This window comes from Oncorhynchus clarkii, chromosome 17 (genome assembly GCF_045791955.1).
Source record: "Oncorhynchus clarkii lewisi isolate Uvic-CL-2024 chromosome 17, UVic_Ocla_1.0, whole genome shotgun sequence".
NCBI lineage: Eukaryota > Metazoa > Chordata > Actinopteri > Salmoniformes > Salmonidae > Oncorhynchus > Oncorhynchus clarkii.
This window is the reverse complement of record NC_092163.1, coordinates 7,467,729-7,484,892: the sequence shown is the minus strand read 5'-3', so window position 1 is coordinate 7,484,892 and position 17,164 is coordinate 7,467,729. Positions and strand designations below refer to the sequence as shown.

General features: G+C 45.7%; 1 protein-coding gene across 1 annotated transcript in view; it reads right to left on the bottom strand.

The window, feature by feature from the left end:
- Positions 1-284: 284 nt before the first annotated feature.
- Positions 285-17,164, bottom strand: part of LOC139370186 (extracellular serine/threonine protein kinase FAM20C-like) — a 17,535-nt gene continuing 655 nt past the window's right edge. Inside the window, exons 2-11 of the mRNA XM_071109522.1 lie at positions 13,634-14,188; positions 11,841-12,016; positions 10,513-10,591; positions 8,116-8,208; positions 7,582-7,697; positions 7,063-7,243; positions 6,328-6,437; positions 3,863-3,944; positions 3,598-3,657; positions 285-903 (exon numbers count right to left, since the gene is read on the bottom strand). Of these exons, the coding sequence (XP_070965623.1) occupies positions 615-903; positions 3,598-3,657; positions 3,863-3,944; positions 6,328-6,437; positions 7,063-7,243; positions 7,582-7,697; positions 8,116-8,208; positions 10,513-10,591; positions 11,841-12,016; positions 13,634-14,184 (1,737 nt within the window). The 5' untranslated portion in view covers positions 14,185-14,188 and the 3' untranslated portion in view covers positions 285-614. The remainder of the gene's footprint in view (positions 904-3,597; positions 3,658-3,862; positions 3,945-6,327; positions 6,438-7,062; positions 7,244-7,581; positions 7,698-8,115; positions 8,209-10,512; positions 10,592-11,840; positions 12,017-13,633; positions 14,189-17,164) is intronic.

Here is a 17,164-nt window from a genome sequence, read left to right as displayed (position 1 = left end):
CCACACTGTTATTCACTTCAGGCCCTATTCATACTGGAGATAATTTGACTTCACATGGACTTAAGTCACAATGTTGAGTCTACTCATCTCAAGTCTGAATCGGGCCCTTCAATCACATGTTTCTATTTAATATCTTTTTTTTTTTTTTGTTCTTTGTAAAACACTTTTGTAAAATGCAATATCATTACTCAATTAGAATGACTTTGATTTAGGGTTGAACTATCCTCTTAAATAAAAGTATATGCTAAAACTGAGCTTGATTTCACTAAGTACGCTCCATGTATTAAGACAACATTTAATGAGGCCTTATAATAAATGTACACAGTGATTTAAACATAAACATTAATCCATCCATACACCACACTAAACCTACACATAGTCTGTATCTGGAAAGGCATCCTATTCCCTAACTACTGTGACACTGCAGACACAGCTATCCTCTCTAACAGTTAGGAGCCAAATGAATGATGCCAGGAACTCTAAATGTAATTATGTCACTCTTGTGACTTGCTGATGCAATGATGTCACACACAAATCATCATCACCATGGTGATGCGCCATGACATATTTCCTTCAGACGGTTGAAATGCTGTTGTCAAGGGGACGTGACAACACTACCCTGCAGGTGTCACGTGTTTAACCAAAGTCTTATAATCAGTGACATCATCATAGATGACATCATCATCGCCTTCTCCATGGCGACTACGTTGTCGCTCCTGGCAACGGCTCACGGTTTGGAGCACGGTCACTAGGCGACGGTCCAGGGCGGAGAGGTGCAGCTCTGAGAGGAGGGGGGCCACGGAGAATAGAGGATCATGGGAAAGGGAGTCCCTCATGACATCACTGAGACGGTACTGGGGCAGGGAGAGGAGACGCAGATGTAGGAGTGTGGAGCGACGGATCCTAGAGAGAGAGAGAGTGATGGAGTGAGAGCTATGAGACAGAAGAGGAATATATGATGATGCTGGGGTAGTGATGGGGGTTCTACTAAGATAACATACTGAATTGTTTTAAGATGGTCATTTAGTTATTTTATTTAGAATTTTAGGACCTCTTGGTAAATATATATTTTTTTAAATTACTATCCTACAGAAACACATTGAATAACAGATTCATAAACGGAAAAACAATGCAGCAGAAGGAAGTTTGTTTTCAAGTGTCTCCTTTATCTGAGAGTTATGAGAAAGATACTGAATTATTCTATTGTTTTTTACACATGTTTAACCCCTTTGGTTAGAACACCATCGTGTTCCTGAGTCTTATCTTTCCATAGAGTGGTCACATTACTCTGTTAGAACACCATCATGTTCCTGAGTCTTATCTTTCCATAGAGTGGTCACATTACTCTGTTAGAACACCATCGTGTTCCTGAGTCTTATCTTTCCATAGAGTGGTCACATTACTTTGTTAGAACACCATCATGTTCCTGAGTCTTATCTTTCCATAGAGTGGTCACATTACTCTGTTAGAACTCCATCATGTTCCTGAGTCTTATCTTTCCATAGAGTGGTCACATTACTCTGTTAGAACAACCATCGTGTTCCTGAGTCTTATCTTTCCATAGAGTGGTCACATTACTCTGTTAGAACACCATCATGTTCCTGAGTCTTATCTTTCCATAGAGTGGTCACATTACTCTGTTAGAACAACCATCGTGTTCCTGAGTCTTATCTTTCCATAGAGTGGTCACATTACTCTGTTAGAACACCATCGTGTTCCTGAGTCTTATCTTTCCATAGAGTGGTCACATTACTCTGTTAGAACACCATCGTGTTCCTGAGTCTTATCTTTCTATAGAGTGGTCACATTACTCTGTTAAAACACCATCGTGTTCCTGAGTCTTATCTTTCCATAGAGTGGTCACATTACTTTGTTAGAACACCATCGTGTTCCTGAGTCTTATCTTTCCATAGAGTGGTCACATTACTTTGTACGCCAAACCGTTCGAATGCTATCTATGTTTTTAGAAATACACATTTCCCAGCGCCAGCTGTGCCATCAGAGTCCTGGGTTCGCGCCCAGGCTCTGTCGTAACCGGCCGCGACCGGGAGGTCCGTGGGGCGACGCACAATTGGCCTAGCGTCGCCCGGGTTAGGGAGGGCTTGGTCGGTAGGGGTTTCCTTGTCTCATCGCGCACCAGCGACTCCTGTGGCGGGCTGGGCGCAGTGTACGCTAGCCAAGGTGGCCAGGTGCACGGTGTTTCCTCCGGCGCATTGGTGCGGCTGGCTTCCGGGTTGGATGTGCGCTGTGTTAAAAGAAGCAGCGGCTTGGTTGGTTGTGTATCGGAGGACGCATGACTTTCAACCTTCGTCTCTCCCGAGCCCGTACGGGAGTTGTAGCGATGAGACAAGATAGTAGCTACTACAACAATTGGATACCACGAAATTGGGGAGAAAAAGGGGTAAAATTCTAAAAATAAAAATAAGAAATAAAAAAAAGAAATACACATTTCTGGATGTCTGCTGGTCTGTTAAACACCGCTGTGGCTCTGCCACCTCCCACTGTAGATGAGGATGGCCAACACCGGTGGATGGGGTGGATTGCAAAAACAGATATCTCTATCAGAAACAGATATCTCTATCAGAAACAGATATCTCTAACAGAAACAGATATCTCTATCAGAAACAGATATCTCTAACAGAAACAGATATCTCTATCAGAAACAGATATCTCTATCAGAAACAGATATCTCTATCAGAAACAGATATCTCTAACAGAAACAGATATCTCTATCAGAAACAGATATCTCTATCAGAAACAGATATCTCTAACAGAAACAGATATCTCTATCAGAAACAGATATCTCTATCAGAAACAGATATCTCTAACAGAAACAGATATCTCTATCAGAAACAGATATCTCTAACAGAAACAGATATCTCTATCAGAAACAGATATCTCTATCAGAAACAGATATCTCTAATAGAAACAGATATCTCTAACAGAAACAGATATCTCTATCAGAAACAGATATCTCTAACAGAAACAGATATCTCTATCAGAAACAGATATCTCTAACAGAAACAGATATCTCTATCAGAAACAGATATCTCTAACAGAAACAGATATCTCTATCAGAAACAGATATCTCTATCAGAAACAGATATCTCTATCAGAAACAGATATCTCTAACAGAAACAGATATCTCTATCAGAAACAGATATCTCTATCAGAAACAGATATCTCTAACAGAAACAGATATCTCTATCAGAAACAGATATCTCTATCAGAAACAGATATCTCTAATAGAAACAGATATCTCTATCAAAAACAGATATCTCTAATAGAAACAGATATCTCTAACAGAAACAGATATCTCTAACAGAAACAGATATCTCTAACAGAAACAGATATCTCTATCAGAAACAGATATCTCTATCAGAAACAGATATCTCTAACAGAAACAGATATCTCTATCAGAAACAGATATCTCTATCAGAAACAGATATCTCTAATAGAAACAGATATCTCTATCAAAAACAGATATCTCTATCAGAAACAGATGTATTTTTATGCAGATGTTGTTATTATGCTACTTAGATTCCTGCGGGGGTGCGGACATCGAGTCTTGGGGCTTAATTATGCTATATGTTATACCTGCAGCACTGCTCCAGAGGTGTCAGGATAGAGGGTTCATCTGTAGAGTGACGTCCAAACCTGTAGTCAGCACACAGACAGTGTCAATGTTACAATCAACTAACGTTAGTTAAACCTGTAGTCAGCACACAGACCGTGTCAATGTTACAATCAACTAACGTTAGTTAAACCTGTAGTCAGCACACAGACAGTGTCAGACACACACACATGCACGCACACACCATTAAGAAAAACAGATCATCAATGTCATTGTCAGGATACTCACGCCCTCCCATTGTCTAAGTGCAGAAGGAAAGTGTTGTTGCCAAACTTGTCAAACGTCTCATAGTGGTGTCGGTCCATATTACCTGGAACAAAATAGTTTGTGTTGAACGCATGTTTGTTTGTGTTTTATTTTCAGCTTTTTCCTCTTTCTGCTTATTGAAAAAACTTTGGTCTCCATGAACAGCACAATAGAAAGGTATTACTGTTACAGTCTCATTACTATTATAGTTCTAATATATTATTATGTCCTGACCCGGACCGACCCATGAGGAAGTCTAGTATAGTCATGTCTATCAGGTCCACTAGTCTCCTTCCCCAGCCCAGACCTACCCATGAGGAAGTCTAGTATAGTCATGTCTATCAGGTCCACCAGTCTCCTTTCCTCCCCAGCCCAGACCTACCCATGAGGAAGTCTAGTATAGTCATGTCTATCAGGTCCACCAGTCTCCTTCCCTCCCCAGCCCAGACCTACCCATGAGGAAGTCTAGTATAGTCATGTCTATCAGGTCCACTAGTCTCCTTCCCTCCCCAGCCCAGACCTACCCATGAGGAAGTCTAGTATAGTCATGTCTATCAGTTCCACCAATCTCCCTCCCCAGCCCAGACCGACCCAAGAGGAAGTCTAGTATTGTCATGTCTATCAGGTCCACCAGTCTCCTTCCCTCCCCAGCCCAGACCTACCCATGAGGAAGTCTAGTATAGTCATGTCTATCAGGTCCACTAGTCTCCTTCCCTCCCCAGCCCAGACCTACCCATGAGGAAGTCTAGTATAGTCATGTCTATCAGGTCCACTAGTCTCCTTCCCTCCCCAGCCCAGACCTACCCATGAGGAAGTCTAGTATAGTCATGTCTATCAGGTCCACTAGTCTCCTTCCCTCCCCAGCCCAGACCTACCCATGAGGAAGTCTAGTATAGTCATGTCTATCAGGTCCACCAGTCTCCCTCCCCAGCCCAGACCGACCCATGAGGAAGTCTAGTATAGTCATGTCTATCAGGTCCACCAGTCTCCTTCCCTCCACAGCCCAGACCGACCCATGATGAAGTCTAGTATAGTCATGTCTATCAGGTCCACCAGTCTCCTTCCCTCCCCAGCCCAGACCTACCCATGAGGAAGTCTAGTATAGTCATGTCTATCAGGTCCACCAGTCTCCTTCCCTCCACAGCCCAGACCTACCCATGAGGAAGTCTAGTATAGTCATGTCTATCAGGTCCACCAGTCTCCTTCCCTCCCCAGCCCAGACCTACCCATGAGGAAGTCTAGTATAGTAATGTCTATCAGTTCCACCAATCTCCCTCCCCAGCCCAGACCGACCCAAGAGGAAGTCTAGTATTGTCATGTCTATCAGGTCCACCAGTCTCCTTCCCTCCCCAGCCCAGACCTACCCATGAGGAAGTCTAGTATTGTCATGTCTATCAGGTCCACCAGTCTCCCTCCCCAGCCCAGACCTACCCATGAGGAAGTCTAGTATAGTCATGTCTATCAGGTCCACCAGTCTCCTTCCCTCCCCAGCCCAGACCGACCCAAGAGGAAGTCTAGTATTGTCATGTCTATCAGGTCCACCAGTCTCCTTCCCTCCCCAGCCCAGACCTACCCATGAGGAAGTCTAGTATAGTCATGTCTATCAGGTCCACCAGTCTCCTTCCCTCCCCAGCCCAGACCGACCCATGAGGAAGTCTAGTATAGTCATGTCTATCAGGTCCACTAGTCTCCCTCCCCAGCCCAGACCAAACCATGAGGAAGTCTAGTATTGTCATGTCTATCAGGTCCACCAGTCTCCTTCCCTCCCCAGCCCCAGACCTACCCATGAGGAAGTCTAGTATTGTCATGTCTATCAGGTCCACCAGTCTCCCTCCCCAGCCCAGACCAACCCATGAGGAAGTCTAGTATTGTCATGTCTATCAGGTCCACCAGTCTCATTCCCTCCCCAGCCCAGACCGACCCATGAGGAAGTCTAGTATTGTCATGTCTATCAGGTCCACCAGTCTCCCTCCCTCCCCAGCCCAGACCTACCCATGAGGAAGTCTAGTATAGTCATGTCTATCAGGTCCAGCAGTCTCCCTCCCCAGCCCAGACCTACCCATGAGGAAGTCTAGTATTGTCATGTCTATCAGGTCCACTAGTCTCCCTCCCCAGCCCAGACCTACAAATGAGGAAGTCTAGTATAGTCATGTCTATCAGGTCCACCAGTCTCCTTCCCTCCCCAGGCCAGACCTACCCATGAGGAAGTCTAGTATTGTCATGTCTATCAGGTCCACCAGTCTCCCTCCCCAGCCCAGACCTACCCATGAGGAAGTCTAGTATTGTCATGTCTATCAGGTCCACCAGTCTCCCTCCCCAGCCCAGACCTACACATGAGGAAGTCTAGTATTGTCATGTCTATCAGGTCCACCAGTCTCCCTCCCCAGCCCAGACCTACCCATGAGGAAGTCTAGTATTGTCATGTCTATCAGGTCCACCAGACCTACCCATGAGGAAGTCTAGTATTGTCATGTCTATCAGGTCCACCAGTCTGGTTCCCTTGTTGTATGGTGGGGTCTTCTTCACTGTGTCACAGTAGTCTGGGTCTTTCTCCCACCTGCAACATGACAACAGGGTAAGAGTTGAGACTAGTGTTAGAGTTAGGGTTGAGGGTTAGAATTAGGGTTGAGGGTTAGAGTTAGGGTTGAGGATAGGGTTAGAGTTAGGGTTGAGGGTTAGAATTAGGGTTGAGGGTTAGAATTAGGGTTGAGGGTTAGAGTTAGGAATGAGGGTTAGAATTAGGGTTGAGGGTTAGAATTAGGGTTGAGGATAGGGTTAGAGTTAGGGATGAGGGTTAGAATTAGGGTTGAGGGTTAGAGTTAGGGTTGAGGGTTAGAATTAGGGTTGAGGATAGAGTTAGAGTTAGGGTTGATGGTTAGAATTAGTTTTGAGGGTTAGAGTTAGGGTTGAGGGTTAGAATTAGGGTTGAGGGTTATAATTAGGGTTGAGGGTTAGAGTTAGGGTTGAGGGTTAGAGTTAGGGTTGAGGCTGGGATTAGATTTAGGGTTGAGGGTAAGAGTTAAAGTTGAGGCTAGGGTTAGAGTTAGGGTTGAGAGTTAGGGATGAGGTTAGGGTTAGAGTTGAGGCTAGGGTTAGAGTTGAGGCTAGGGTTGGAGTTGGAGTTGAGGCTAGGGTTAGAGTTATTATCTATCTATAGATATAGCTATAGACTCTATACCCACACTGCCAGTTTGCTGCGGCTGTAGGAGCGTTTCCAGGGAGACCTCCAGCTACGTCTGGTGGCCAAGGAGGGGTCCGGCAGCATCATGGCCAGGGAGGCCTCAAGGTTCTGGGGTCGACCACACACAGCGTGCTCCGTACTGCAGTAGTAGGAACACTGGCCATAGAAACACACATTATTCACTAGGGGAGATAGAGGGGGATGGAGGGGGGAGAGGAGAGGAGAGTTTGAGTGCACTCTTCTCTTCATCATCAGTGTAGATGACAGGAGAGGCAGCAATTCAAGAGCTGACAGAGAGAAAGATTGAAAATGAAAGAAATTAATTCAGCAAAAATGGCCTTTCAGCTGAATAATATGCAGCATCTATTTTCATATCCCCCACTAGAGAAAACAGAGATGTGAAACATGTAATATAAGGAGAGAGTTGGTAAAGAAAGAGGAGTGAGAGAGAGGGAGACGGGGTGAGTGTGATAGAGGGATAGAGTGAAGGAAGGATGGAGTGAAATAATGATAAACAGACCAGGAGAGGTGAAGAAGGTCCGGGCCAGTTTGTGGTCAGTGGTGATGTCTTTGATCTCTGTTACCACGTCAACCAGCCTCCCAACGGCTGGGGGGATCCGCCTGTAACCCAACACCCTGAGAGCGAGGGGAGTGGAGAGGAGAGGAGGGACAGGGGAGAGAGATGGGAGAGGGAGAGGTGGGGGGGTGTAGAGAGAGGGAGAGGAGAGAGAGGCAGAAAAAGATGGGAGAGGGGGGAGAGAGAGGGAGAGAGAGAGAGAGAGAGAGAGAGGGGTGGGGGGTGTAGAGAGAGGGAGAGGAGAGAGAGGCAGAAAAAGATGGGAGAGAGAGAGAGAGAGAGAGAGAGAGAGGGGTGGGGGGATAGAAAGATGGAGAGGAGAGAGATGGGGGAGAGGGAGGAAGAGAGAGAGAGAGAGGAGTCCATATTTAATGCTTCTCAATGTGTGCTCTATTCTCCACCATTCAGTCAGTGGTGTGGTATGCTGTATACTCCCTGACTGTTGCTATCAAGGTGAGAAACAGACTCATTGTTTACCTGTCCAGGTGAAAAGCAGCGATCTCTGCGTTGTGTCTCTCAAAGTCAGAGAAGTAGTAGAGGTTGAAGTTGGTCTCCTCATCGCGCTCTTGTCTGACAGAGATACAGTCAACACAGGAACACAACTATACAGACTATACACAGTCAACACAGGAACTCAGCTATACAGACCATACACAGTCAACACAGGAACACAGATATTCAGACTATACACCCCAAACCATCACAATTGGGTTGAGGTCGGGTGATTGTGGAGGCCAGGTCATCTGATGCAGCACTCCATCACTCTCCTTCTTAGTCAAATAGCCCTTACACATCTTAATCTTAGAACTACCCATCCCGGATCCGGTATATTTGTCATCAGCAACGCTGAATAGCATAGCGCAACAGTCAAATAATATTACTAGAAAATATTCATATTCATGAAATCACACGTGAAATATAGCGAAACACAGCTTAGCCTTTTGTTAATCCACCTGTCATCTCAGATTTTGAAATTATGCTTTACAGCGAAAGCAATACAAGCATTTGTGTAAGTTTATCGATAGCCTAACATAGCATTATGTACACTTAGCATGAGGAAGCTTGGTCACGAAAATCAGAAAAACAATCAAATTAACCGTCTCTTTTGATGATCTTCGGATGTTTTCACTCACGAGACTCCCAGTTAGACAGCAAATGTTCCTTTTGTTCCATAAAGATATTTTTTATATCCAAATACCTCCGTTAGTTTGATGCGTTATGCTCAGGAATCCACCGAAAATAGCGGTCACGACAACGCAGACAAAAATTCAAAATTATATCCATAATGTCGACAGAAACATGGCAAACGTTTTTTATAATCAATTCCCAAGGTGTTTTTCAAATATCTATTCGATAATATATCAACTGGGACAGTTGGCTTTTCACTAGGACCGGGAGGAACAATGGCTGCCTCTCTCTTTTGCGCAAGAATCACTCTGAGAGCCCCCACCTATCCACTTACGCAATGTGGTCGTTCACGCTCATTCTTCAAAATAAAGGCCTGAAACTACGTCTAAAGGCTGTAGACACCTTAGGTAAGCCATAGAAAAAGGAATCTGGTTGATATCCCTTTCAATGGTCAATAGGGATGCATAGGAACACAACGGTTTCAAAATAAGAGTCACTTCCTGATTGGATTATTATGCAATATCAGTTATGTTATACTCACAAACATTATTTTTACAGTTTTGGAAACTTTAGAGTGTTTTCTATCCTAAGCTGTCAATTATATGCATATTCTAGCATCTGGTCCTGAGAAATAGGCCGTTTACTTTGGGAACGTTATTTTTCCAAAAATAAAAATAGTGCCCCCTAGCTTTTAGGTGTGTTTTGGGTCATTGTCCTTTTGAAAAACAAATGATAGTCCCACTAAGCACAAACCAGATGGGATGGCGTATCGCTGCAGAATGCTGTGGTGGCCATGCTGGTTAAGTGTGCCTTGAATTCTAAATAAATCACTGACAGTGTCACCAGTAAATCACACCCACACCATCACACCTCCTCCTCCATGCTTCACGGTGGGAACCACACATGCAGAGATCATCTGTTCATCTACTCTGCATCTCACAAAGACACGCCGGTTGGAACCAAAAATCTCAAATTTGCACTCATCAGACCAAAGGACAGATTTCCACCGGTCTAATGTCCATTGCTCGTGATTCTCGGGCCAAGCAAGTCGCTTCTTATTATTAGTGTCCTTTAGTAGTGGTTTCTTTGCAGCAATTCGACCATCAAGGCCTGATTCACACAGTCTCCTCTGAACAGTTGATGTTGAGATGTGTCTGTTACTTGAACTCTGTGCTTGATGGTTCTTGCGACTGCACTTGAAGAAACTTTCGGAGTTCTTGAAATTTTACGAATTGACTGACCTTAATTTCTTAAAGTAATGATGGACTGTCGTTCTCTTTGCTTATTTGAGCTGTTCTTGCCATAATATGGACTTGGTCTTTTACCAAATAGGGCTATCTTCTGTATACCACCCCTACCTTGTCACAACACAACTGATTGGCTCTAACGCATTAAGAAGGAAAGAAATTCCACAAATTAACATTAACAAGGCACACCTGTTTAATTGAAATACATTCCAGGTGACTACCTCATTAAGCTGGTTGAGAGAAAGCCAAGAGTGTGCAAAGCTGTCATCAAGGCAAAGAGTGGCTACTTTGAAGAATCTCAAATATAAAATATATTGTTCAACACTTTTTTGGTTACTACATGATTCCACTTGTGTTATTTCATAGTTTTGATGTCTTCACTATTATTTTGCAATGTAGAAAATAGTACAAATTAAGTGAAAACCCTTGAGTGAGTAGGTGGGTCCAAACTGTTGGTACTGTACGTGTGTACGTGTGCGTGTGTGTGTAAGTCTCTCACTTCATTGGTTTGAGGATGGCCTGTCCGTAGTTAGGAAATGACATCACCAGCTTGAGCTGTGTCCCTCCAGACTTCTGCACTGAGAGAGAGAGAGAGACGGGTTACCATAGCAACACTTGAACTTCACATACTGAGTACACACTGAGCTCTCTCTATCACACACACACACACACACACACACACACACACACACACACACACACACACACACACACACACACACACACACACACACACACACACACACACACACACACACACACACACACACACACACACACAGGGTTCCCCTGTTTGAAACTAAATAAGGTCATCCAGTTTGTATGTTTTCATCCTGCAGTTCTACATTACTCCACTAGGGGTCTCCTCATACCTGACTCTAAACGTCACAACAGAGACTACCTCCCAGCTATGGGAGAATCTCAACTGCATTGCCTTGATTCCTCACGTCCTCTCTCTTCACCTCCTTCTCAAAACCCATCGGATGAGAAGAGGGGAGGGATTAAGGAAATGCAATTGCAATTCTCCCAATCTGCCCTTCCTCCCAAAGTGTGCACCTGTTCACTTCCCTTCACTAATTTGAAAGGACATGACTGGTATAAGAAATATGTTGGAAACTCCCACTAGCCCATGCCTCCACCAATCCAATGCTTTTGGTGTAATAGTATACGAGTGTACACTACAGGAGATATTATTGGAACTCACCCAGCGATTTTAACAGTAGGGCACTGGTGTAGTCAACTACATAGTGTTCTAGGGTGCTACTTCATTCTCTGTGTGTACAGGACATAATGCCCCCATATCTCCCACCCCCAACAATCAGGCTCCCAAGACCCCTCCCCAACACACACACCACCCAAACACACCACCCACCCACCCACACACACCACCCACACACACCACCCACACACACCACCCACACACACCACCCACCCACACACACCAACCACCCACACACACCACCCACACACATCACCCACCCACCCACACACACCACCCAAACACATCACCCACCCACACACACCACCCAAACACATCACCCACCCACACACACCACCCACACACACACACCACCCAAACACATCACCCACCCACACACACCACCCACACACACCACCCAAACACATCACCCACCCACACACACACACCACCCACACACACTCCAGGGTGAAGTTTCCCTTTGACAGACATCCAGGATCAGCTTCCCCTCCCCCAATTCTAACCTTAACCCCCTTAGTGGGGAAATTGCTATACTGATCCAAGATCAGTGTCAAAGGGGAACTTCCCCCTATTCCGCCACACACACACACCACACACCACACGCACACCTGCGCTGACGATACGGTGTGTGCTGAGCTGCTGAGCAAGAGGTGCCATGTTGGGGTCCAGGTGGGGGTAGAGCTGCCAACGGGAGATACCAAGATGGAACCTCAGCCAGGGGGGGTGGCTGTCACTGCTCCTGTTCCAATGGGCTGAGTCATCGCCGATGTCACTGTCACTCACCCTGGGGAGGGTGGAGGGGGAAAGAGAGGGAGAGGAGAAGAGGGTTGGAGACACAAGAGGAGAGGACAAGAGAGAAGTAGTTAAGAGGAGGAGACAACAGGAGGAGAGGACAAGAGAGAAGTAGTTAAGAGGAGGAGACGACAGGAGGAGAGGACAAGAGAGAAGTAGTTCAGAGGAGGAAGAGGAGGAGAGGACAAGAGATAAGTAGTTAAGAGGAGGAGACGACAGGAGGAGAGGACAAGAGATAAGTAGTTAAGAGGAGGAGAGGACAAGAGATAAGTAGTTAAGAGGAGGAGACGACAGGAGGAGAGGACAAGAGATAAGTAGTTAAGAGGAGGAGACGACAGGAGGAGAGGACAAGAGATAAGTAGTTCAGAGGAGGAGACGACAGGAGGAGAGGACAAGAGAGAAGTAGTTCAGAGGAGGAGACGACAGGAGGAGAGGACAAGAGAGAAGTAGTTAAGAGGAGGAAGCGGAGGAGAGGACAAGAGAGAAGTAGTTCAGAGGAGGAAGAGGAGGAGAGGACAAGAGAGAAGTAGTTCAGAGGAGGAGACGACAGGAGGAGAGGACAAGAGAGAAGTAGTTCAGAGGAGGAAGAGGAGGAGAGGACAAGAGAGAAGTAGTTCAGAGGAGGAGACGACAGGAGGAGAGGACAAGAGAGAAGTAGTTCAGAGGAGGAAGAGGAGGAGAGGACAAGAGAGAAGTAGTTCAGAGGAGGAGACGACAGGAGGAGAGGACAAGAGAGAAGTAGTTAAGAGGAGGAGACAACAGGAGGAGAGGACAAGAGAGAAGTAGTTCAGAGGAGGAGACAACAGGAGGAGAGGACAAGAGATAAGTAGTTAAGAGGAGGAGACGACAGGAGGAGAGGACAAGAGAGAAGTAGTTAAGAGGAGGAGACGACAGGAGGAGAGGACAAGAGAGAAGTAGTTAAGAGGAGGAGACGACAGGAGGAGAGGACAAGAGAGAAGTAGTTCAGAGGAGGAGACGACAGGAGGAGAGGACAAGAGAGAAGTAGTTAAGAGGAGGAGACGACAGGAGGAGAGGACAAGAGAGAAGTAGTTCAGAGGAGGAAGAGGAGGAGAGGACAAGAGAGAAGTAGTTAAGAGGAGGAGACGACAGGAGGAGAGGACAAGAGAGAAGTAGTTCAGAGGAGGAGACGACAGGAGGAGAGGACAAGAGAGAAGTAGTTAAGAGGAGGAGACAACAGGAGGAGAGGACAAGAGAGAAGTAGTTCAGAGGAGGAGACGACAGGAGGAGAGGACAAGAGAGAAGTAGTTAAGAGGAGGAGACGACAGGAGGAGAGGACAAGAGAGAAGTAGTTCAGAGGAGGAGACGACAGGAGGAGAGGACAAGAGAGAAGTAGTTCAGAGGAGGAGACGACAGGAGGAGAGGACAAGAGAGAAGTAGTTCAGAGGAGGAGACGACAGGAGGAGAGGACAAGAGATAAGTAGATAAGAGGAGGAGACGATAGGAGGAGAGGACAAGAGAGAAGTAGTTCAGAGGAGGAAGTGGAGGAGACGCCAGGAGAAATAGGAGGGACATTTGCCGTAATGAACTAAAGGATCATGCAGCATGCGTCTGTTTTTTCAGAACAATCACGCTACTTCCCTAAACTCACCACATCTGTGTGCTCGTCTCACGCGCCTTTCCTTTGGGCTTCACCTTCAGCAGCCAATCATCTTCATGGATGGGCGGGGTTGGCATGTTGTAGAGCGGGTGGCTAAAAAGAGCCTCTAATTTCGACATCCCGGATCCCATAGGCTTAATCCCCATCGAGCCAAACTTTCCTACCCTTACCGTCATGGTGAGTGAGTCTACAGGCCCTTCCTCCTTATGTCCATGACCTACCTTGACGGCCATTTTGGTTGTGACAGCGTCCTTTTCGGCCATTTTTTGAGGGCCATTGCTGTCCATATGGGAAGAGTTCACTTTTCTGGTGTCCGGGGGTGTCTTGGCATAGCTGGCGTGGTTGTCCGACATCCTGGAGGTGTAGTTGGTATCCACCAGGGCTCGGAGGGTGTGGAGGTGTGTCTGACGAGGGGAGGGGGCGTCACAGTGGTTCTGGTAGACGGAGCGAGATAGTACGGTGAGGATGAGATGGAGAGAGAGGGAGGCAACGACCAGCGATAGACAGACAGTCCGAGAGCGACGGCGTGTATACCACCTCATCGTTCTGAGGGAGAGAAAGAGTTGGAGAAAGACTGAGAGATAAAAATATGTAAAGGAGGAGAAAAAAGGAAGAGAGAGAGAGTAGGTGGAAGAGGAGAGAAACTGGATAAATATAGGTGAAAGGATGAGGGAGGATTGGAGAGAGAGAAAGAAGAGGAGGAGGATGAGGAGGAGAGGTTGAGGGGGTGAATGTGGGAGAATGAGAGAGAAAGTTAGAGGAACGAGGGAAGGAAAGAGTCTCAGAAACAGCATAGAGAAAGAGATAGAAAGAAGCCCATAGAGACTGGACCTTTCGAAAGTCAGAGCAGCCCTCTATTCTGGTATAGATACCTCCAAAACAACTACCTAGATACCCTCCAATAAAACTACCTAGATACCCCCCCAATACAACTACCTAGATACTTCCAAAACAACTACCTAGATACCCCCCCAATACAACTACCTAGATACCCTCCAATACAACTACCTAGATACCCCCAATACAACTACCTAGATACCCCCAATACAACTACCTAGATACCTCCAAAACAACTACCTAGATACCCTCCAATAAAACTACCTAGATACCCTCCAATACAACTACCTAGATACCCCCCAATACAACTACCTAGATACCCCCCAATACAACTACCTAGATACCCCCAATACAACTACCTAGATACCCCCAATACAACTACCTAGATACCCCCCAATACAACTACCTAGATACCCCCAATACAACTACCTAGATACCCTCCAATACAAGTACCTAGATACCCCCCCCCCCCAATACAACTACCTAGATACCCCCAATACAACTACCTAGATACCCCCAATACAACTACCTAGATACCCCCAATACAACTACCTAGATACCCCCCCCCAATACAACTACCTAGATACCCCCAATACAACTACCTAGATACACCCCCCCAATACAACTACCTAGATACCCCCAATACAACTACCTAGATACCCTCCAATACAACTACCTAGATACCCCCAATACAACTACCTAGATACCCTCCAATACAACTACCTAGATACCCCCCAATACAACTACCTAGATACCCCCAATACAACTACCTAGATACCCCCAATACAACTACCTAGATACCCCCCAATACAACTACCTAGATACCCTCCAATACAACTACCTAGATACCCTCCAATACAACTACCTAGATACCCCCCAATACAACTACCTAGATACCCCCAATACAACTACCTAGATACCTCCAATACAACTACCTAGATACCCCCCAATACAACTACCTAGATACCCTCCAATACAACTACCTAGATACCCCCAATACAACTACCTAGATACCCCCAATACAACTACCTAGATACCCTCCAATACAACTACCTAGATACCCCCCCCCAATACAACTACCTAGATACCCCCAATACAACTACCTAGATACACCCCCCCAATACAACTACCTAGATACCCCCAATACAACTACCTAGATACCCCCCAATACAACTACCTAGATACCCTCCAATACAACTACCTAGATACCTCCAATACAACTACCTAGATACCCTCCAATACAACTACCTAGATACCTCCAAAACAACTACCTAGATACCCCCCAATACACCTACCTAGATACCCCCCAATACAACTACCTAGATACCCTCCAATACAACTACCTAGATACCCTCCAATACAACTACCTAGATACCCCCCAATACAACTACCTAGATACCCTCCAATACAACTACCTAGATACCCTCCAATACAACTACCTAGATACCCTCCAATACAACTACCTAGATACCCTCCAATACAACTACCTAGATACCCTCCAATACAACTACCTAGATACCCTCCAATACAACTACCTAGATACCCTCCAATACAACTACCTAGATACCTCCAATACAACTACCTAGATACCTCCAATACAACTACCTAGATACCCCCAATACAACTACCTAGATACCCTCCAATACAACTACCTAGATACCCCCCCCAATACAACTACCTAGATACCCCCAATACAACTACCTAGATACACCCCCCCAATACAACTACCTAGATACCCCCAATACAACTACCTAGATACCCCCCAATACAACTACCTAGATACCCTCCAATACAACTACCTAGATACCTCCAATACAACTACCTAGATACCCTCCAATACAACTACCTAGATACCTCCAAAACAACTACCTAGATACCCCCCAATACACCTACCTAGATACCCCCCAATACAACTACCTAGATACCCTCCAATACAACTACCTAGATACCCTCCAATACAACTACCTAGATACCCCCCAATACAACTACCTAGATACCCTCCAATACAACTACCTAGATACCCTCCAATACAACTACCTAGATACCCTCCAATACAACTACCTAGATACCCTCCAATACAACTACCTAGATACCCTCCAATACAACTACCTAGATACCCTCCAATACAACTACCTAGATACCCTCCAATACAACTACCTAGATACCTCCAATACAACTACCTAGATACCTCCAATACAACTACCTAGATACCTCCAAAACAACTACCTAGATACCCCTCCAATACAACTACCTAGATACCTCCAATACAACTACCTCTTTCTTTACCTAGATTCCCCCAAAACAACTACCTAGATACCCCCAATACAACTACCTAGATACCCCCCAATACAACTACCTCTTTCTTTACCGAGATCCCCCCCCCCCCCCCCCAATACAACTACCTCTTTCTTTACCGAGATCCCCCCCCCCCCAATACAACTACCTAGATACCCCCCAATACAACTACCTCTTTCTGTACCTAGATACCCTCTAATACAACTACCTTTTTCTGTACCGAGATACACCCCAATACAACTACCTCTTTCTGTAGGGAATAGGGTGCCATTTGGTTTGCAGTAATAGACAACGGTCACCTCAGTCCTAAGCACAAAGCACAGACTCCCCCAGGCACGACCACATCCCCCTTTATAGAGGGTCACTGAAACGAATGAGGGAAGAAGGTAT